This window comes from Callorhinus ursinus, unplaced genomic scaffold (assembly GCF_003265705.2).
Source record: "Callorhinus ursinus isolate GAN/ISIS: 27379988/994484 unplaced genomic scaffold, GSC_fseal_2.0 scaffold15, whole genome shotgun sequence".
In the NCBI taxonomy this organism is placed as follows: Eukaryota; Metazoa; Chordata; class Mammalia; order Carnivora; family Otariidae; genus Callorhinus; species Callorhinus ursinus.
In genome coordinates, this window is record NW_027397077.1 from 6,665,079 (window position 1) to 6,687,361 (window position 22,283).

The 22,283-nt window shown below is 61.1% G+C and overlaps 1 protein-coding gene across 3 annotated transcripts in view; it reads left to right on the top strand.

Annotated features, from left to right (window-relative positions):
- BSN (bassoon presynaptic cytomatrix protein) overlaps window positions 1-20,814 on the top strand; it is a 93,620-nt gene extending 72,806 nt beyond the window's left edge. The window contains exons 5-12 of one of the 3 annotated variants that reach the window (XR_012380885.1): window positions 343-6,969; window positions 9,684-11,760; window positions 12,067-12,854; window positions 12,988-13,087; window positions 13,848-13,979; window positions 14,257-14,311; window positions 14,663-14,755; window positions 16,889-20,814. Coding sequence is in view for 1 of the 3 variants with exons in the window: in XM_073901201.1 (XP_073757302.1) it covers window positions 343-6,969; window positions 9,684-11,760; window positions 12,067-12,854; window positions 12,988-13,087; window positions 13,848-13,979; window positions 14,257-14,297 (9,765 nt within the window). In the remaining 2 variants the exon portion in view is untranslated. Of the gene's footprint in view, window positions 1-342; window positions 6,970-9,683; window positions 11,761-12,066; window positions 12,855-12,987; window positions 13,088-13,847; window positions 13,980-14,256; window positions 14,312-14,662; window positions 14,756-16,628; window positions 16,710-16,888 lie in introns of those variants that run through there. The other 2 variants (XR_012380886.1, XM_073901201.1) reach the window with 2 other exon arrangements.
- Window positions 20,815-22,283: the final 1,469 nt, after the last annotated feature.

The window sequence follows — 22,283 nt, forward strand, 5'->3', positions numbered from 1 at the left end:
AGGCTTGGTTCTCTGGGACGTAGGCCTGGGGCAGGCCCCTTGGGGCCACGGAGGAGGTAAGGGATGCCTGGATGAGGCCCTGGCGGGCCTGGAGCCTGTGAGTTCTAGGCTCGCCCTGTGTCTGGCACGTGGTCGAATGCTTTGGTGGGTTTTGCTCCCATTTGATCTAAGAAAATTTCTCTTTGAGAAACTTCTCTTTGAGGCTGCTTGGGGTTTCTAAGGCCGGAGAAATGGAGGACAGTGGGCCATGATCCCCTGGGCGGTGGAGGGCCCCTTCCTCGGGCTTCCCCAGCGAGCTGTCTGCCACAGGGAGGCAAGTGTCTGCTTCTCACCCTACTGCAGGAGCTGGTGGGCAAGCCGTACTCTCAGGACCCGTCCCGGAGCCCACAGAGCCTCAGCGACACAGGCTACTCCTCCGACGGCGTCTCCAGCTCCCAGAGCGAGATCACAGGCATTGTACGGCAGGAGGTGGAGCAGCTGGACAGTGCGGGGGTGACAGGGCCTCGCCCGCCCAGCCCTTCTGAGCTCCACAAGGTGGGGAGCAGCATGCGACCTTCGCTGGAGGCCCAGGGCCCGGCCCCCAGGGGCGAGCCGAGCAAGCCGCCCAGGAGCAGTAGGGACGAGAGGAAGCGGAGGCCCCACTCCTTGTCCATCATGCCTGAGGCCTATGACTCCGACGAGGAGCTGGGGGACATCCTGGAGGGAGAGGAAGACTCCCTGGAGTGGGGGCACCAGAGGGAGCAGCAGGACACAGCCGAGTCCTCAGATGACTTCGGCAGCCAGCTGAGACACGACTACGTGGAGGACAGCAGCGAGGGTGGCCTGTCCCCCCTCCCACCCCAGCCCCCAGCCCGGGCCACGGAACTGACTGACGAGGAGTTCATGCGACGGCAGCTGCTGGAGATGAGCGCCGAGGAAGACAACCTGGAAGAGGAGGACGCCGCCGCCTCCAGCCACGGCCTGGCCAAACCCAGCGCCCAGAAGGGCGGCCCCCGGCCCCGGCCAGAGCCCAGCCACGACGCAGCGGCTCCGCCTAAGAGACGTCTGCCGCACAACGCCACCACGGGCTACGAGGAGCTGCTCCCTGAGGGAGGCCCAGCCGAGGCCGGCGACGGCACTGGGGCCCTGCAGGGGGGGCTGCGCCGCTTTAAGACCATTGAGCTCAATAGCACGGGCAGCTATGGCCACGAGCTGGACCTGGGCCAAGGCCCTGACCCCAGCCTGGAGCGGGAGCCCGAGCTGGAGATGGAGAGCCTGACGGGCTCGCCCGAGGACCGCTCCCGTGGGGAGCACTCCTCCACGCTGCCGGCCTCCACGCCCAGCTACACTTCCGGCACGTCTCCCACCTCCCTGTCCTCACTGGAGGAGGACAGCGACAGCAGCCCCAGCCGCCGGCAGCGGCTGGAAGAAGCAAAGCAGCAGCGCAAGGCACGGCACCGCTCCCACGGGCCCCTGCTGCCCACCATCGAGGACTCCTCGGAGGAGGAGGAGCTGCGGGAGGAGGAGGAGCTGCTGCGGGAGCAGGAGAAGATGCGGGAGGTAGAGCAGCAGCGCATCCGCAGCACTGCCCGCAAGACGCGGCGAGACAAGGAAGAGCTGCGGGCCCAGCGGCGGCGTGAGCGCTCCAAGACTCCCCCGAGCAACCTGTCACCCATCGAGGATGCCTCCCCAACGGAGGAGCTGAGGCAGGCGGCCGAGATGGAGGAGCTCCATCGCTCCTCCTGCTCCGAGTACTCGCCCTCCCCTTCCCTCGACTCAGAGGCTGAAGCCCCGGACGGTGGCCCCAGCCGGCTCTACAAGTCAGGCAGTGAGTACAACCTGCCCACCTTCATGTCCCTCTACTCGCCAACTGAGACGCCCTCGGGCAGCACGGCCACTCCCGGTGTGGGCCGGCCCCTCAAGAGCGCGGAAGAGGCCTATGAGGAGATGATGCGCAAGGCCGAGCTGCTCCAGCGGCAGCAGGGGCAGGTGGCAGGCGGCCCCTCCCAGACCCCTGGCCCCCGGGGCCAGGGCGCCTTTGAGTACCAGGACACCCCCGACCAAGACTATGGCCGGGCTGCGCAGCCTGCCTCCGAGGGCACACCGGCCAGCCTGGGGGCCGCCGTGTACGAGGAGATCCTTCAGACGTCACAGAGCATTACCCGCATGCGGCAGGCCTCCTCCCGGGACCTGGCCTTTGCCGAGGACAAGAAGAAGGAGAAGCAGTTTCTGAATGCCGACAGTGCGTACATGGACCCAATGAAGCAGAATGGCGGCCCACTCACCCCTGGCACCAGTCCCACCCAGCTCGCTGCCCCCGTGTCCTTCTCCACCTCCACCTCCTCAGACGGTAGTGGTGGCCGAGTCATTCCTGATGTCCGCGTTACTCAGCATTTTGCAAAGGAGCCTCAGGACCCTCTCAAGCTTCACAGCTCCCCTGCATCCCCCAGCTCTGCCTCCAAGGAGGTAGGCGTATCCTTCTCCCAGGGCCCTGGCACCCCAGGCACCACAGCCGTGGCTCCTTGTCCCACCGGCCTGTCACGAGGTTATATGACTCCCACTTCCCCAGCAGGCTCTGAGCGCAGCCCTTCACCATCTTCTGTAGGCCATAGCTACGGACAGAGCCCAACCACTGCAAACTATGGGTCCCAAACTGAGGAGCTACCCGTGGCCCTCAGCGGCCCCACTGCCAGTGGACGGGCTGCCAGAGAGAAGCCCCTGAGTGTGAGTGACGGGGAGAGCGGCCCCCATAAGGCCTCCCGGGGCTATGCCTACTTTGCGGGCTCCAGCCCACCTCTCTCTCCATCTTCTCCCTCAGAGAGTCCCACGTTCTCCCCTGGCAAGCTGGGCCCAAGGGCCACAGCCGAGTTCTCTACACAGACGCCAAGCTCGACCCCGGCCTCGGACATGCCTCGGAGCCCTGGTGCCCCGACCCCAGCACCCATGGTGGCTCAGGGCACACAAACACCACACCGACCCAGCACACCTCGCCTGGTGTGGCAGCAGTCCTCTCGGGAGGCCCCCTTTATGGTCATCACTCTAGCATCAGACGCCTCCGGCCAGACCAGGATGGTACACGCCAGTGCCTCCACCTCCCCAGTGTGTTCGCCCACCACCCACAGCTACAGCCAGACGACACCTCCAAGTGCGTCCCAACTGCCCCTAGAGCCACCCGGGCCACCTGGCTTCCCACGGGCACCCAGCGCTGGTGCGGACGGGCCCTTGGCAGTATATGGCTGGGGCGCCCTCCCTGCTGAGAACATCTCCCTGTGCCGGATCTCCTCTGTCCCTGGAACGTCTAGGGTGGAGCCAGGTCCCAGGCCTCCGGGCAGTGCCGTGGTAGACCTTCGCACAGCTGTCAAACCCACACCCATCATCCTTACTGACCAGGGCATGGACCTGACCTCTCTTGCCGTGGAAGCAAGGAAGTATGGCCTTGCCCTGGATCCAATCCCAGGACGGCAGTCGACTGCTGTGCAGCCTTTGGTCATCAACCTCAATGCCCAGGAGCAGACCCATACCTTCCTCAGCACCTCCACCACCGTGAGCATCACCATGGCCTCATCTGTGCTCATGGCTCAGCAAAAGCAGCCTGTGGTCTATGGAGACCCCTTCCAGAGCCGGCTTGACTTTGGCCAGGGTTCGGGTAGCCCCGTGTGTCTGGCCCAGGTCAAGCAGGTAGAGCAGGCTGTCCAGACAGCCCCGTACCGAGGTGGGCCCCGTGGAAGACCTAGGGAGCCCAAGTTTGCCAGGTATAACCTTCCCAACCAGGTAGCACCTCTAGCCAGAAGGGACGTTTTAATCACTCAGATGGGCACTGCCCAGAGTGTTGGCCTCAAATCAGGTCCAGTGCCAGAGCCGGGCGCTGAACCCCACCGGGCTGCCCCCGCAGAGCTGCGGTCACATGCTATGCCCGGTGCCAGGAAGCCACACACAGTGGTGGTGCAGATGGGAGAGGGCACGGCAGGCACTGTGACCACACTGCTCCCGGAGGAGCCCACAAGTGCCCTGGACCTCACCGGGATGAGGCCTGAGAGCCAGATGGCATGCTGTGACATGGTCTACAAGTTCCCCTTTGGCAGTAGCTGCACGGGCACCTTCCACCCCACCCCCAGCGCACCTGAAAAGAGTGTGGTGGACATTGCCCCACCCGGCCAGAGCGGCGGCCCCTTCTACAGTCCCCGGGACCCTGAGCCCCCCGAGCCCCCCACCTACCGGGCACAGGGGGTAGCGGGGCCTGGGCCCCATGAGGAGCAGAGGCCCTATCCACAGGGCCTCCATGGCAGACTATACTCCTCCATGTCTGACACCAATTTGGCTGAGGCTGGCCTCAACTACCATGCACACAGGATTGGGCAGCTCTTCCAGGGCCCTGGACGAGACTCCGCTGTGGATCTCAGCTCGCTGAAGCACTCCTACAGCCTGGGCTTTGTGGATGGACGCTACCTTGGGCAGGGCTTGCAGTATGGCTCATACACAGACCTGCGTCATCCCACGGACGTTTTGACTCACCCACTTCCCATGCGGCGCTACAGTTCGGTGTCAAACATCTACTCAGACCACAGGTATGGCCCGCGGGGAGATGCCGCTGGCTTCCAGGAGGCCAGCCTGGCCCAGTACAGTGCCACCACCGCCCGCGAGATCAGCCGCATGTGTGCTGCCCTCAACTCCATGGACCAGTATGGAGGGCGGCATGGCAGTGGTGGTGGTGGCCCCGACCTCATGCAGTATCAGCCTCAGCCCGGGCCTGGGCTCAGTGCCCCCCAGGGTCTGGCTCCCCTCAGACCCGGCCTCCTTGGCAACCCCACCTTCCCAGAGGGCCACCCAGGTCCTGGGAACCTGGCCCAGTACCGGCCTCCGGTAGGCCAGGGAACAGCAATCAGACAGCTGCTGCCATCCACAGCCACTGTGCGCGCAGCCGACGGCATGATCTACTCAACTATCAACACTCCAATTGCTGCCACACTGCCCATAACCACTCAGCCCGCCTCGGTAATGCGGCCCATGGTGCGCCGCGGCATGTACAGGCCTTATGTGTCCGGCGGAGTCACAGCCGTGCCGCTCACCAGCCTGACGCGCGTGCCTGTGATTGCTCCCCGGATACCTCTTGGGCCCATAGGGCTGTACCGATATCCTGCACCAAGCAGATTCCCCACTGCTTCCAGCGTTCCACCTGCTGAGGGTCCTGTCTACCTGGGGAAATCCGCTGCTGCCAAGGCCCCAGGGGCTGGGGGCCCACCAAGGCCAGAGCTGCCTGCGGGGGCGGCTCGGGAAGAGCCTCTCTCCACAGTCACCCCTGCCGCCGCCAAGGAGGCCCTAGCAACCCCAGCCCCAGCCCCGCTGGCTGGCCAGAAGCCCCCCGTAGACACTCCTCCCGGGGGTGGCAGTGGGGCCCTCGGCCGTCCCGGGCTGGAGAAGGAGGACGCCGCGCAGGAGGAGCGGCAGCGGAAGCAGCAGGAGCAGCTGCTGCAGCTGGAGCGGGAGCGGGTGGAGTTGGAGAAGCTGCGGCAGCTCAGGCTGCAGGAGGAGCTGGAGCGGGAGCGCGTGGAGCTGCAGCGGCACCGCGAGGAAGAGCAGCTGCTAGTGCAGCGGGAGCTGCAGGAGCTGCAGACCATCAAGCACCACGTGCTGCAGCAGCAGCAGGAGGAACGGCAGGCTCAGTTCGCCCTGCAGCGCGAGCAGCTAGCACAGCAGCGTCTGCAGCTGGAGCAGATCCAGCAGCTGCAGCAGCAGCTGCAGCAGCAGCTGGAGGAACAGAAGCAGCGGCAGAAGGGCCCCTTCCCTGTGGCCTGCGAGGCACCTGGCCGGGGGCCTCCCCCTGCTGCCCCGGAGCTGGCACAGAATGGCCAGTACTGGCCCCCTCTGAGCCACACGGCCTTCATCGCTGTGGCAGGGCCAGAGGGGCCTGGGCAGCCTAGGGAGCCCGGGCTGCATCGGGGCCTCCCCAGCTCGGCCTCGGACATGTCGCTGCAGACTGAGGAGCCGTGGGAGGCGGGCCGCAGCGGCATCAAGAAGCGGCACTCTATGCCTCGCCTGCGGGATGCCTGCGAGCCGGAGTCGGGCCCCGAGCCCTGCGCGGTCCGGAGGATCGCAGACAGCAGCGTGCAGACAGATGACGAGGAAGGTGAGGGCCGCTACCTCCTGACCCGGCGGCGCCGGGCGCGGCGGAGTGCCGACTGCAGCGTGCAGACTGACGACGAGGACAGCGCTGAGTGGGAGCAGCCTGTGCGCCGCCGCCGGTCCCGTCTGTCCCGCCACTCGGACTCCGGCTCCGACAGCAAGCACGAGTCTGCTGCCTCGTCATCCTCTGCGGCTGCCACCACGAAGGCCATGAGCAGCGTGGGCATCCAGACCATCACTGACTGCTCCGTGCAGACGGAGCCCGACCAGCTGCCCAGGGTCTCTCCGGCCATCCACATCACAGCCGCGACCGACCCCAAGGTGGAGATTGTCCGGTACATCTCGGCGCCAGAGAAGACTGGGCGCGGGGAGAGCCTGGCCTGCCAGACGGAGCCCGAGGGGCAGGCCCAGGGTGTGGCTGGGCCACAGCTGGTAGGGCCGACCGCCATCAGCCCTTACCTGCCCGGCATCCAGATCGTCACCCCTGGGCCCCTGGGCAGATTCGAAAAAAAGAAGCCGGATCCCCTGGAGATTGGCTACCAGGCCCAGCTGCCCCCGGAGTCCCTGTCCCAGCTTGTGAGCCGCCAGCCTCCCAAGTCCCCCCAGGTCCTCTACTCACCGGTCTCACCCCTGTCCCCACACCGGCTCCTGGACACCTCCTTTGCTTCTAGTGAGAGGCTGAACAAGGCTCACGTGAGTCCCCAGAAGCACTTCACGGCTGACAGTGCTCTCCGCCAGCAGACGCTGCCTCGCCCCATGAAGACCCTGCAACGGTCCTTGTCTGACCCTAAGCCCCTCAGCCCCACCGCCGAGGAGTCTGCCAAAGAGAGGTTCTCCCTCTACCAGCACCAGGGGGGACTGGGTAGCCAGGTATGGGCACAGGGGCTGGTCCAGGGTGGGACAGGGATCTCTGTCTAGCCTGGGGGCCCCACAGGGAGGGGTATCTCGTGGGGGGGGTGGTGGCGGTGGAGTCACCTCCAGCTCCAGAGGCTCAGAGGAAGGAGTTGAGGATGAGGACTGGACCTTCCTCAATGCGTACCCGGTAGAGCCAGCAGCCTGGCGAGGACATCTGGGCAAATACACACTCGCATGCTGGCCCCCACAGCCACCCATCCACACACCACTGGAAACTTCAGCCTTCTCTCAGCACTGCCTCTTCACAGCCCATACCTGGTCCAGCCCCTACCACGTCCCCACCCCAGACCGGGCGCCTCCCATTCCAAACCTCTACTGTGGATGTTGCCTTAGAAAATCAGCAACATGGACCCGGCTGGACCGCTCCCTACTCCCCAGCCCCGGCCTGGCTGCCATGGCGCCACAGGAAGCCCAAACCCCTGGGCCTAGCATTCAAGGTCCGTCCCAATAGGCTGCAGCATGCTCTTGGTCTTATCTTGTCCCCTGCCCTTCTCTGGCCCTCAATAAATCTGCTTACACTCCCGTTTGCTCCCCTAGGCAGGGAACCCTGCAACGTTAACCTACCCTTGCCTGTGGCTTTAGTTGCCAAACAGGGCCCTGGGACCGGGCGAGGTGGCCTGCTGTGGGCTGCTGTGCAGGGGGAGATGGGAGTTGCAAGGACCTGATGCCAAGGATTTTGAGTGCCAGGCTGAGGAGCATGGGCTTTTCTTGTAGGCCTTTGGAGCCTCTGGAGGTTTTAGGCAGGTGAGACAGGGCAAGATGGGTGTTTCTTGTTTTTTTTTTTAACATTTTATCTATTTGTTAGAGTATGAGTGGGGGGTAGGGGCAGAAAGAGAGGGGGAAGCAGACTCCCCACTGAGTAGGGAGCCCGACGTGGGGCTCAATCCCAGGACCCCAAGATCAAGACCTGAGCCGAAGGCAGACACTTAACCGACTAAGCCACTCAGCCCCAAGATGGGTATTTTAGAAAGCTTCCTGGGCAGAATGTGGGCAGATGGGCTGAAAGACTACACAACGGCCCTGGGGGAAAAGGGTAGGAACCAGAGGCATTATGAGGTATGTCTCCCTGTTTTCTAGGTGTGATGCAGAGAGGAGAGGGTGGGGCCTAGAAGTGGGGTCCTGGAGGTGATGAGCTTAGGTAGTGGAGAGCCCTGGGGTGTGCAGGCCAGAGAGCATGGTGGTGGGTTCAGGAGTGTGGGCTAGCCGTGTGGTGCCATGGCATGATGGGCACTCATGGTGAGCAACCAAAATAACAAAAGATGAACAATAGAGTGAGGCGTTCAAAAAGTGAAATTTATTGGGGTGCCCGGGTGACTGAGTCAGTTAATCGTCCGACTCTTGATCTCAGCTCAGGTCTTGATCTCAGGGCTGTGAGTTCAAGCCACACAATGGGCTCCATGCCCAAAGTGAAATTTATTTATTTGTTTTTAAAGACTTTATTTATTTATCTGACAGAGAGAGAGCACAAGCAGAGGGAGAGGGAGAGGGAGAAGCAGGCTCCCCGCTGAGCAGAGATCCCGACGTGAGGCTCGATCCCAGGACCCTGGGATCATGACCTGAACCGAAGGCAGACGCTTAACTGGCTAAGCCACCCAGGCGTCCCACGAAATTTACTGTTAAAGGCCCACCCATTGTTCTAAGGTTCTGGGGCACACTATCATTTCCTTTACGATGACATATGGTGAGAGTGGGTGGGAGGTTTTTATGTAGTTTCTTGGCAAGGTAACAAGTAAGAAGCCCAATGTCAGGCCCTAGTGTATTTGGGGGACTTGGGTGGTTCATAAAAACCCAAAGGCCTGGGGCACTCTGGGAATGCTAAGAGCTAGAAACAAAGGCCCCGGTGTAAACTTTCCAGCGATATGGACCTTCAGGCAACATGGGACATCAGGGCAGGTGAGGAGAGCTGTGCAGAGGGTAGCGTTAGAGAGCCTGGACCAGGAAGCCATGTAGAGATAGGGCCGGAGAGGCCCTGGAGGGGAGCTGGCAGCCCCAGAGAGTGGTGGGCTCACAGGGATGTAGAAGGAACTGGGGGCCAGGCTGAGAGCACAGTCCAGAGGGTTTGGCAGAGGGTGGCTCAGGACAGCTGGGTGGACAGGCCACTTAGAAGAGGAGTAGGGCAGGAGGCAGGAAAAGACCCAGAGCCTGCAGTAACTGACATACAGTCAGCATGTGCCCCTTCCCATGATCCTCTAGGGAGCCTGCTGGGCACCCAGGAAGCATTCCATTTCTGTCCATGGCCCTCCACTTGCCCTTGGTCCTCACCGGCTGCTACACCTAACCCCAGAGCCACACTGTACCCTCCTCACCTCAGGACACTCAGTGGGAGACAGAGGGTGGCCAGCCCACAGGACACAGGCAGGGGATCTCAGAGCCCCTGTGTACTAGAGGTTCTCAGAGGCAGGCCAGTCCTAGAGACCAGCGCAGAGGGGCATCTCCTCCTCCCCTCCCCTGCCGTTGCCCGGAGTGCTGGGAGGGAGAAAGGCTGTGAAAGGATCGCCGGCCAGTGGTGATCTCCACCAAGCGGGGACAGGGCCGGCCTCAAGGCTGCCTGGTGAATCAGAGAAACCACTGTATGGAGGCCAGCCCAAGCCAGGGATCTTCCACCTTTTGCCCCACCAAGTCACCCACACCTTGGGTCTCAGTGCTGCCCGCCCTTCCCTCTGTCTCAGGTGTCGGCGCTGCCACCCAACGGCCTGGTCCGCAAGGTGAAGCGGACACTGCCCAGCCCCCCTCCAGAGGAGGCTCACCTGCCCCTGGCTGGCCAGGCCCCCCCACAGCTGTATGCGGCCAGCCTGCTGCAGCATGGGCTGGCGGGGCCCACCGCTGTCCCTGCCACCAAGGCCAGCCTGCTCCGGGACCTGGACCGGGACCTGCGGCTGGTGGAGCATGAGTCCACCAAGCTGCGCAAGAAGCAAGCGGAGCTGGACGAGGAGGAGAAGGAGATTGACGCCAAGCTCAAGTACCTGGAGCTGGGCATCACACAGAGGAAAGAGTCTCTGGCCAAAGACCGGGGCGGCCGTGACTACCCGCCCTTGCGTGGGCTCGGTGAGCATCGTGACTACTTGTCGGACAGCGAGCTCAACCAGCTGCGGCTCCAGGGCTGTGCCACTCCTGCCGGCCAGTACGCAGACTTCCCTGTCACTGCCGCCGCTCCTGCCACCCCCTCTGGCCCCACTGCCTTCCAACAGCCCCGGTTCCCGCCTCCGGCCCCGCAGTACACTGCAGGCAGTGGTGGGCCAACCCAGAACGGATTCCCGGCCCACCAAGCACCCACCTACCCTGGCCCCAGCACATACCCAGCACCTGCCTTTCCTCCTGGCACCAGTTACCCAGCTGAGCCTGGCCTGCCAGGCCAACAGGCTTTCCGTCCCACAGGCCATTATGCAGCCCAAACACCCATGCCAAACACACAGAGCACTCTTTTCCCGGTCCCAGCCGACAGCCGTGCCCCCCACCAGAAGCCACGCCAGACATCACTGGCCGACTTGGAACAAAAGGTGCCCACTAACTATGAGGTGATCGCCAGCCCTGTCGTGGCCATGTCTTCAGGCGTGTCTGAAAGCAGCTACAGCGGCCCAGCAGTGAGCAGTAGCTACGAGCAAGGCAAAGCTGCTGAGCTGCCCCGGGCCGGTGACCGTAGTGGCGTGAGCCTGAGCTCAGCCTCCACCTACCCCTCTGACTCCCACTACACCAGCCTGGAGCAGAATGTCCCCCGGAACTATGTGATGATTGACGACATCAGTGAGCTGACCAAGGACAGCACCTCCACTGCCCCCGAGAGTCAGCGACTGGAGCCCCTGGGGCCGAGCAGCAGCGGGCGTCCTGGGAAAGAGCCCGGAGAACCAGGCATCCTGGAGGGGCCTGTACTGCCCTGCTGCTACACCAGAGGGGAGGAAGAATCCGAGGAGGACTCTTACGACCCCCGTGGGAAGAGTGGCCACCACCGGAGTGTGGAGAGCAATGGCCGACCAACCAGTGCCCACTACTACAGTGACAGCGACTACAGACACGGGGCTCGAGCAGAGAAGTACGGTCCGGGCCCCATGGGGCCCAAGCATCCCTCCAAGAGCCTGGCACCAGCTGCCATCTCCTCAAAGCGCAGCAAGCACCGGAAGCAGGGCATGGAGCAAAAGATCTCCAAGTTCTCACCTATTGAAGAGGCCAAGGACGTGGAGTCAGATCTGGCCTCCTACCCCTCCCCTGCAGTCAGCAGCAGCCTAGCCTCTCGGGGCAGGAAGTTCCAGGACGAAATCACCTACGGGCTCAAGAAGAATGTGTACGAGCAGCAGAGGTACTATGGGGTGTCCAGCCGGGACCCAGTGGAGGAAGACGACCGCATGTATGGAGGGAGCAGCCGGTCCCGGGTGGCATCTGCATACAGTGGGGAGAAGCTGTCCAGCCATGACTTCGGTGGCCGGGGCAAAGGATATGAGCGGGAACGGGAAGCTGTGGAGCGACTTCAAAAAGCAGGCCCCAAGCCCTCGTCCCTGAGCATGGCCCACGGCCGGGCCCGGCCCCCCATGCGGAGCCAGACCTCTGAAGAGGAGAGCCCCGTCAGCCCCTTGGGGCGGCCCCGCCCTGCCGGCGGCCCCCTTCCTCCTGGGGACACCTGCCCACAGTTCTGCTCCAGCCACTCCATGCCTGACGTCCAGGAGCACGTCAAGGACGGGCCTCGGGCCCACACATATAAGCGTGAGGAGGGCTACATCCTGGACGACTCCCACTGCGTAGTTTCCGACAGCGAAGGTAATGGCAGCCAGGGGTGATTTCTGCAGCTGCTCGGCACCCCGGGGGGCCTGCCTGCCTGCCCATGGGGCCCTGGGCCCTGAGATGTCCCAGAGGGGCCTGCCTTGGCGCCTCATCCAGTGGGGGCCCTGCTGCAGGCGGCTCCACCCGCACCCTGGCCCTGGTTGTGGGGGGGGCGGGCTGGGGGCCTAGTGTTAATGCTTGCGGCTGTGGCACCCACTCTCTGGTTTCCTTGCATGGCTTCAGCTGGGCCTCCCCCTGTGGCCAGCCCGGGGGTTGATGGTGTTCTGTTTTTGGTCTCTGAAGCGTATCACCTGGGCCAGGAGGAGACAGACTGGTTTGATAAGCCCCGCGATGCCCGCTCTGACCGGTTCAGGCACCACGGGGGCCATGCAGTCTCCTCCTCCTCCCAGAAGCGAGGCCCTGCCAGGCCCAGCTACCACGACTACGATGAGCCCCCCGAGGAGGGCCTGTGGCCCCGTGATGAGGGTGGCCCGAGCCGCCACGCCTCAGCCAAGGAACACCGGCACCACGGTGACCACGGGCGGCACTCAGGCCGCCACGCTGGCGAGGAGCCGGGCCGGCGTGCTGCCAAAGCACATGCTCGGGACCTGGGTCGCCACGAGGCCCGGCCTCACCCTCAGCCCAGCCCTGCCCCGGCCATGCCGAAGAAGGGTCAGCCTGGGTACCCCAGCTCCGCTGAATACTCACAGCCACCCCGTGCTCCGTCAGCATACCATCATGCCTCTGACAGCAAGAAGGGCTCCCGGCAGGCCCACGCGGGGCCCGCTGCACCGCAACCAAAGCCAGAGCCCCAGCCGCAGCCGCAATGTCGGCAGGCAGCTCCCGGGCCACAGCAGTCACAGCCGCCGCCATCGAGGCAGACCCCCTCGGCGACAGTGTCGCGCCAGCCACCGACACAGCAGCAGCAGCAAGGTCTCGGGGCACAGCCCCCCCAGCAGGCCCCGGTGCAGGCCCGGCTGCAGCAGCAGGGCCAGCCAGCTGCCCGGGGCCCGGCCCCTGCTGCCAGCCAGCCGGCAGGGAAGCCTCAGCCAGGCCCCACGACAGCCTCGGGCCCCCAGGCCGCAGGACCGGTAAGTAGGGCTCCAGAACACGGTTCCTACCCAGGGCAGATGCTGCGGCTGCAGCTGGGACCTGCCCTAGATTCCTGGCTGGGCGTGGGCAGGGCCGTCGGACAGTATCTTAGCTGTGGGTTCTGTGTTGCAGCCACGGGCAGAGCAGGCAAATGGCTCTAAAGGGACAGCCAAGGCACCCCCACAGGGGAGGCCTCCTCAGGCCCAACCGCCACCAGGACCTGGACCTGCAGGTGAGCCTATATTTTGGTGCCCTCGGCCACGGCCCAGAATTCCTGGTCTGCCCTCTCCCTGCACCCACCGGCGCCCTGAGCTCCCCTGCTCCGCATACCTGCACTGCTCCCTGAGAAGGTGCCCAGGGGTCTGCAGACCTTCCCAACAGAAAACGAGCCTGGGGTTAGGATAAATTAGTGGTTGGGCGCCTGGGTGGCTCAGTGGGTTGGGCGTCCGACTCTTGGTTTCTGCTCGGGTCGTGATCTCATGGCTCACGGGTTGTGGGATTGACAAGCCCTGCATTGGGCTCCACAGTCTGTGGGGAGTCTGCTTGAAGAGTCTCTCCCTCTGGCCCCTCCCCCCATGCGTGCTCTCTCGCTCTCGCTCGCTCTCTCCCTAAAAGAAAGAAATAAATCTTAAAAAACAAAACAAAAGAATGAGCTACTGGGGTCACCAGCACTGGGGCCTTCAGGCCCAGGCAGCCCTGGGCAGGGAACCTGGAAGCAACTGGTAAGTGCAGGGCCAGGACCACAGCTTCTTACTAGCTCTTTCCTTCCCCTTCTCTCCTCCCTTCTGCCTTTCCATCCGCCTCTTCTCCTTCCTTACTTGCCTCAATTCCCCTTGTTCTGCCTCCTTCCACCTCTCGAACTTCCTGGTCTTACTCTCCTTCTCACCCTCCCACCTCACGGCTGCCCATGTTCAGATTCCCTCCGGGCCACTCTCCCACTCAGGGCCTGAAGGGCCAAGCCTGCTTTCTGACGGTGGTTTCTTTCCTCCAAGGCATGAAGGCTGGAGCCAGGCCTGGAGGGACCCCAGGGGCTCCTGCTGGCCAGCCAGGCGCCGAAGGTGAGAGCGTGCTCTCCAAAATCCTCCCTGGTGGGGCGGCAGAGCAGGCCGGCAAGCTGACGGAAGGTAGGTACTGCCTGCAGCTGGGTCCATGGTGGGCGGCAGTTCCGTGGCCCTACTGTGGCCGAGGTTGGGTCTGGGCAATGATTGCAGGCTCAGCCAGTCAGCCACAGGCAAGCCTCAAGGTCTACCTGCCGCTGCCCAGTGGCTCTCTTGCAGCAGTGGGGGGGAGGGGGTGTCCCTGCTCCTTGGGCTGGGCTTGGCTTCACTGTGCCAAATGGCCCCGACTCGGAGGGAGTCTAGTCCAATTTCCTGATGCCTTTCTCCTTTTTCTATGTCACAGCTGTCTCTGCTTTTGGCAAAAAGTTCTCCTCATTCTGGTGACCATGCCCTGCAGGGTAAGTATGAGTTGCCTAGACCCAGCCTCCCTTCCTGTGGGGGTGCTGAGGGATCCTCAAGGAGGAGTCTGGTGATGCGGTGGGTGATGCGGCCAGAGCTGCGGTACCCTCTCCTGTGAGTGTGGGAGGAGGAGGAAAAGGAGGGACCCAATGCACAGAGGCCCTCACATGGGGCCAACTCAATAGAGGTCCCAGCAAAGGGAAGCTAGGGCCAACATCCCCTTGTCCTTTTCGACCACCCCCTAGCACCCCCACCCCAGGGCTCTCACAGCCTTGAGTTGGCTTTAGTTTGTAGGTAGGGCCCCCTGGGATGCGGCTCCTTCCCAACCCTCCTCTGTAAATACTCCACAGGCTCTTGAAGAGATGAAGGGAGATGATATCATTGCTGTGGAAAAATCTCTGGAGTCAGAGGCCTGGGCACAGCTCTGGACTCTGCGTATAACAGTGAGTGTCAGGTCCAGGGTAGGTTGGGGCAGAGGAAGGGGTGAAGGTCCAAGGCCTGGCTGACCAGACCCATGTAGCTCCTCCAAGTGTGAACTGGGAGGAGGCTGGTGGGCTTCCTTCAGCTGTGATGGGTCTGGCAGCTACCCGAGGGGCGGAGACCCCTGGGCTGGCTGAGATGACTCAGGTAGTAACCTTGGGGAAGGACCCAGCAGAGCCAACCGTGCCCCTCAACTTGGGGGCTGTGCGCTGGGCACCATTCCAAAGCCCCTTCCCCTGGGGCTGGTGCTGGTGACTTTGCACCAGACAGTCGCGTGAGGCCGGAGTCCCCAACCCTGCCGAGCTCAGCAGCCACGGGCCTGAGCTTCAAACACCATTGACTTCAGAGGCTGAACTCCTGACCTGCCAGATGGGAGAGCAGAATGAGAAGCGAGGCAGACGGGAATAGAACAGAGAGGAGGGGGAGGTCACTGGACAGGCAGGCGATCTCGGCCCCCAAACAGGTCAGCCCAGGGAGAGAGTGGAAGGGCCTCCGCATGGGAGCCTTGGCTCTGTGTGGGCTGCAGTGGCCAACACGGCGTGAGAAGCCTCCTCCTGGAGCTCTCTCTGGCCTCAGCCCTGCCTCTATGGCAGAGGAGGAGGCCGTGTGTCCTCCGAGATGGCAGGGAGGGTAGCCTGGCTAGTGGCGTTGCTCTGTGCCCAGCCAGGGACCACCTTCTACCATTCCGTAAGCCTGGGGCCCTCTCCTGTCCCTTCCTTTGCCACCTCTCGGCTTCAGAGCACAGAGGTTTGGATGCTTCTCACGGTGAGCAGGCATGTGTGTGGCAGGGCCAGAGAGGCAGTGAGCAAATCACAAGGGAGCCCAGGCAAGGGCTGCTTGTAGGAAGGAGCTGGGTGTAGTTTCCAAAGGGCTGCCTGTCTCTGGGGGAACAGTGCGGGCACCAGAAAGGCCCAGTCTTCGATCCACTTGTCCATTTATTCCAGAAATGTTTGTCAGGCGCTAGGCAGGTGCCAGGCCCTGTTCCAGATGCTAGGGATACAGCAGGGAACAAAACCAAGTGCCTGCCCTCCAAAGCTGACAGTCCATTTAAGGGGGACAGAGAATAAATAAGCTAAAAAATAAAAAGATTAAAAAGGTGATTTCTGAAGGTGATGAGTGTTATGAAGCCAGGGAGGCAGGGTTATGGGTCACCGGGGCTGCTCTATAGAGAGTGGGCAGTGTGAGGTAAGGCTAGAGGCAGGATGATGTTGGGATGGGACAGGTGGGCTTCAGGACCAGGCAAAAGGCCAGCATGGCCAGAGCCACAGCGGAGGGAAACGGTGGTCAGGGGTGAAGTCCCAGGGGGTGGGAGCCAGCTCCGGTGGGCTTTGTAGGCCAAAGTAAAGAGCCCGGAATTTATTCAAATTACAGTAGCCACAGTGCGGCTCCCCCAGCGTTTTTCCTGCCTTCAGCCCACGACAGCGGGCTCCCTGCCGCTTTCCCGCCCAGCTGGATGTTTCCTCGGAGTTGCCCCGGAACAGATGTGAAATCAGAAATTGTGCTGAAGGGAAGGAGGGGCAGCCCATGGGCCGGGTCCATGGCAGAACCCACCCTGGGCTTAGGCCTAGGGCTCCGTCACCGAGGAGTGAAAGGAACCACGGGCATGGTTTTGTTCACACAACCTGGGTGGCCACTGAGACCACTAACTTTGTAGTTAAAGAGGTCTCCCTCAAGTTTTGGCGTTTGGCTAACGATTAGGCCAAGCGGTGAGTGCTTCTGTGAGTGCCCGTCCTCTGGTGTCTTCCATGACCATTTCAGAAACGGGCTGGGGGAGGCTGGCCCTTTTAAACAAAATCCCATCTTCCTCACTCTGAAGCAACCTATGTTATATTCAAGAAATGTCCCTTCCTGGCCAACTGGATTCTTCTCGCTTCCTGTCCTTCTCTTCGTGACCTCAAAATTGCTCAAGCACGCATCTCCCCAAGGCTCAGTAGGTGGGGGGGGGGGCCCCCGGGGGAGGAGGGGTCAGGCCAGCGGTGCATGGCAGGCCACTGACCGAGAGGAGGGTAGGGATGGGAAGCAGCCGTCCACAGTTCTTGATGACATCCTTCTTTCTTTCCTTCTTTCCCTCCGCCTCCCGCCTTCTCTCCTCCAAGCATCTGCAATCTGGCAAACCCTTGGCCCAAAGATTCACACCAGGTGGGACGTGGCAGGCAGGCCTCAGTTGAGGACGTTTTCTAACAGCAGCTGCCTGGGTGAAGCATCTGCTGGACATGTTGGGACCACTGGCCCGGGGGACCTGTGATTGTCTTTCCAGAGACCCTGCTCTCCTCAGGGCACCACCTTCGAGGCCTAGCCTTCGCTGGGAGGGAGGAGCCCTCTCCGGACACCCTGCCACTGCGGCCCGGCCAGCCAGGCTTCCTATGTGTTATACACAGAGTTTGGGCACAGGCTGCCTGTTTTTGACGGACGCTGCCCTCCCTCCACGATGCCAGAAGTTTTTCCACAGCCTTGGAGAGGGGCTTTGACTGAGGGCTGGGGGCCCCGGGCTCCGTTTCCTTCACATTCCAGCTGACCCGGATCCCTCTGTGGCCACAGGGCCCTGCTCCCCTCACCCTGCCCTCTGGGTGACATCGGAGCAGACCTCCGTGTGGCTAGCGTGGGGTTGGGAGAACTTTACAAACATTAGGACCTAACACTGTCTCATCGCTGAAATAAGAGGCCATAGCACCGAAAAGCAGCGTGGGCACTGGCTGAGGCTTCTCCCAGCCCATGGGTGGCAGCATGCTAGCCCGCCTGCCACCATCTCAAAGCCATCCCCCCCCCCCCGCCCCCAGCCATCGTGAGCATCCCAGCAGCACCGCCATTGTCTCGACCAGCCAGCTCCTTGTTCGTACACCTGGGGATTTCTTTTGATTTCAAGAACAGCCTTAATCATTTCAGTTTGATTTACATGTATACCTCATAAGCATTTTTCTTTTTTTTCTCCTTCTCCCCCTTCTCTCTTTTTCTTTGCTCACCTCCTTGCCTCTCCCCTCCACCACCTCCTGTGACTGATGGTTTGGTTTCCTCTCCGCTCTGCCCCTGCTCAGCACAGGGAGAATGTTGACTCAGAAGCAATAGGGGGCAGCAGGCCACCAAGAGCACAACCCCAGGGCGAGGTCTAAGGGAGGCCCCTCAGCCCACCTCTGTTTACTGTGCAATCCAGTCCTTCTTAAGCCATCACCAGTGGGCATGCTCAGAGCAGAGGGGCCAGGGCTCCTGCCAGCCGAGGTCCGGGCCCAGAGCCCTGTGCTGGGGGGTATGGCACCGCCCACCCACCTGGCGGACTGGGTGGCATTCCTCCCCAAGGCCCTTACCCTGGGGGCCTCCCTTCCTCTTGGGCACCCCCACCAGTCTCATCTCTAACGTTCTATGCAATGAAATATAAACCCTCAAAGACAACTGTTAATATTTAATAAATTCCATGTTATGTATAAGGAGTCAATTGCAAACGTGCAATTGAGACACTGGATAGATATGCTCATATCAACCCCACCCCCCACCCCCTGCTCCCACCGTGTGTGTGAAATTCTCAGTCTGTGGCATGTTTGACCTGTGGCAGGACGCGCTGCTGCCAGGTGAGCCACCGCCTGTCCTGCAGTGAGGCATGCACAGCTCACAGCCTTTTTTGCACGATTTCATCCATTTTAAATGCTCGACCCCCTTGCTTGGGAGTTCTTTTTGCCTCAGAACTTCTCCTCCTGGAGTGCTTCTAGCTGACTTCTGCACGAGCTAGTGAGGACCTGCTGGAATTGTTGCCTGAGCGTGCCAGGCTGTGGGGTAGGCAGCGCAGGGCCCTGTGGGCTTCTCGGACCAGGATGGCAGGTGAAAGGAAGCCTCTGGAGTAGATACGCTGGTGGGGCCCACACAGGAGTGTGTGGGTGAACATTCTGAAGGTTTGCTATAGGATTTCCATCTGTAAGTTCCTCCCCCTCTCATCCTATCCCTGAGCCAGGGGTGTCTGGCCACCCTGTTCAGTGGGACATGGCTCAGGCACAGAGCTGGCCTGTGTCTCTGGCCGGAGACACAGGCCAAGGGCAGGGTCTGGCTACGTCCTAGGGGCCCCAGATCCTGACTACACCTGCTCTATGCCTCTCCTTTGTAGCTGGGCAGCTCCAAGGTCTGTGAGCCAAGAGATAGAGGCTGGGGCATGGGGTGCTCAGGTGCTCAGGAAGAGCTAGACCTCTGGCCGTTGTGGTGAGGACAGCTAACAGTGTCATCTTGGACCAGAGCAGGTGTTCCCATAGATAGTAGCTTCAAGCTGAGTTTCTTGGGAAGCTTCTCAATGGCAGAATTCACAGAAGGTTGTGTTGTGACCCTTTTTCCATCTGTCCCCAGGACTTAACTTCCCTGCCCACCCTCGTCCCTGAAGCCCAAGTACCCCAACACTCCTCAGCTTCTCTCTGACTGAGTTGGCAATGCAGCAGGCAGTGACCACCCGACCCCTCGAGGCCTGTGCTCTGGTTTGCACCATGCATTTCTCAGGGGTCCACATTTCTCATGCTTTCCAATACGGTCTACACAGCCCTTCAGAGGGGGATCCTGGCCCACCTCTGGCAGCTGTGGATGGGACAGGAGGCTGTTGACCTCTTTTTGGGCCTGCAACCCTGGTCCTCCTGGATTTGGGCTTCACCCATCCCCTAGGACACCTGCCTCATCCCAGAGATCAGGCCTGGGCTGTTAAGAGCCCATCTGAGCAAGGACTAAGGTAGGCCACCATCCATCACCTCTGACTACCCAGGGCCAGGTCTGTGTGGGGATGTGCCTGGGGGGCTGGATACAATGGGGACCAAGGCAGTAATCCTTACCGTGAAAGGCCAGGGGATGGACCCAGGAACAGGGAGCAGGCAGGGAGATGGCAGCAGGTCCGCCTCCATCAGGCCCAGTCTCAGGCTCTAAAACGCTGACTTTTTCTCAAATTTCCTTTTGGACCAAGCCCTCTGAGTTTGAACTTTCTGACATCTGCCACTCCCCACTCCCCAAGCTACCCACAGGACACCTCTGTACCTGTCACCCACGTGAAGGCGGCTGGAGCAGGCCTCTCTGGGCCACAGGTGTCCTGACCTTTGTGTAGATGTGGCTGTGGCTCTGGGGGCACTGCAGCCAGAGGCCGAGGGACCAGCATTGGGTGCCTTGGGCGGTGGGGAGCATCGAGCACATCTCCAAATGAGCAAAGAGTCTCTGGGATGGAGTCCAGGCCTTCTCCACACCTGCCTCCTCAGTGTCATGAGCAAGGGCACTGTCTCTGGTCACTCCAGGGCCCAATGCACTCACTTTGCAGTGACACCCCCCTACACACACACTTAGTCCTTAGGAAGAGAATGGGGTCTCGGGGCCCGTGATGAGAGGGCAGCAGTGGTAGTAACTATGGCCTGTCTTCTGGAGCCTGTGGGGGCATTTTCCAGGCAGATACTTTGCCATGGCAGCATGGTCCTGGCCTACTGGCCCTTCCCCTGCCCTCCTACCACCCGCCCCCCATTCTGTAAATACTTGTCATCGTGGACTCCGACAGGGTCAGAGGGACAGGCCTGACCAACCGAAACTCCTCAGAGATATCATCTCTGTCTCCCTGGGTACCCATGTGCACTGGGGTGGCGCTGGAGAGCCATGGAAATCGTGAGATACTGTGTGTGTATGCATGTGAACAAGCGTGTGAATGTGTATGTGTGTGCGTGTCTGCCTCATTCAGCCTCTGGGATCACATCAGCTCCTGCTCTCCAAGCACAGTGCCCTGGAGAATGGTGGCTGCCCAACGCCTTTCCTCTGCTAGCTCCCATGTCTTGTTTTTGCTTTCTCCTCCCTCCCTCCCCTTTCTTTCCTTCTCTCCTTTATTTGAGGGGGGAAGAGTGCTGTACAAAGTCAAACAAACAAGTTTACAGTTGTAAGTGCAATGACCCGAGTCCTCCACATGACCTTGTGAATTGTGTGCCGTCCTCCTGTGCTCTGTGAGAACTCGTGGTACTTCGGTGTCCCTCCCCCTGTATTGTGACAAGGTAATTCTGTGGTATCAGAATAAAAGGAACTTGATATAAACAACCTACAGACTGTCTCTGGGATGGTTTCTGCAGTGGGAAGGCTTAGCCCGAGGAACAAATCCCCAAACTTGGGATAATCCTGTCTGTTCACACAGTTAAAGGGAAAGGGCAAGGGCCAAGTTGTAGAAGTGCTGGCGAGGCCATGGCTTGGTCTACACCAAGCCCGCCAAAAACAACGGGCCCCCCAACAAAGACGTCGGTGGCAGGTCTCAGGTTTGGACCTGGAGGGAGCAGTTAGGTCACTGCGAAGCTGTTGCTGGACGGTGCATCCGAGGCCTGTGTGTCCAGGGGCACACAGCTTTCTGGAACCTGGTTCCTGGTGAGCCAAGTGAGCAGGTGCTGCCCCCTGGTGCTGCCCACAAGCACTACACCTGTCTGCCTTGCTGTGTCTCCTTCAATCCCTCAACTTTTGGAGGCTGCCAGACCTTAGTCCTTCCCCAAAAGGAGGGGAGAACCTTCTTACCAAAGTAGCCCAGAGCTGCTAGAAGATTTTTAAAATGCAGATAAAAGAGTATCAGCCTCACCTCTGACCTTCCTCCAGAGTTAATACCTTGACGTAGGTCCTTCCTTCCTGTCTCTTTCATTTTAAACAGAAGCCAGAAGGTGCAGTACCTTCTGTTTTCTAGACTCCTGTTTATTTCTACATGTTCATCCCAGGTAATTAGGTGTTTATCCTCCAATGCCCGGCTTCCAGACAGCTGCATGATGAGTTTATAGCCAGTCTACTGTACATACCCTGAAGGCTGGGCACCATGGTCCTGGTTTTCCTTAATATAATATACAATGCTGTGATGAACATCTTAGTTTCCAACCTTTCCACTCAGATTGGTGGCCCTGTGGTCACCCTTTCTGCTCTCAGTTTTGGCCTCGACAGGCCTGTACATACTCAGTGCCCACAAATGCAAGCGGCCTCAGAAAGTGGGAACTGTTTTTACTTAACTAGTCCGATGTGGTTGATGGCGAAGGGGAAGCTGCAGGCCAGGCAAGTGGGGATCTCTGTCAGAGGCAAGGCAGGGTGCAGAAAGCCAGGTCTCTGAGGTGTGGAAGACCAGCCAGGCTCAAGGTATATGGAGTAGGGGACATCCCTATAGCCTGACTGGTGCCTAGTCTCTCCTGCCCTTCCCTGCCATCATAGCCCACCCAGTTCTGTGCCACTGTGCTGAGGGAGTCTGTCTGCCTGCCCAGGTTCTCCTGTCCACAGGCAGCTCTTTGATTCTAGGTGGAGCCCGACCCCCGTCAGGCCCTCTGCACCCAAGAGAGTTGGACGAGGCCTGGGGGGGGCGCAGGCAGAAACCCACCGGCTTACGATCCCCAGCAAGGTGCCACTGAACAGGGCAGTTGAGGGCTGCAGGGACAGATAGCTCTTGGGGTAGGCCTGGTGGCCGATAAGCCCAGGCGACACCCTGAGAGCTCAGCATCCGCCCTTCTTTGACCGGCAACCCAGGGCTCTGCGCGCTCCTCTCCCCATCTACCT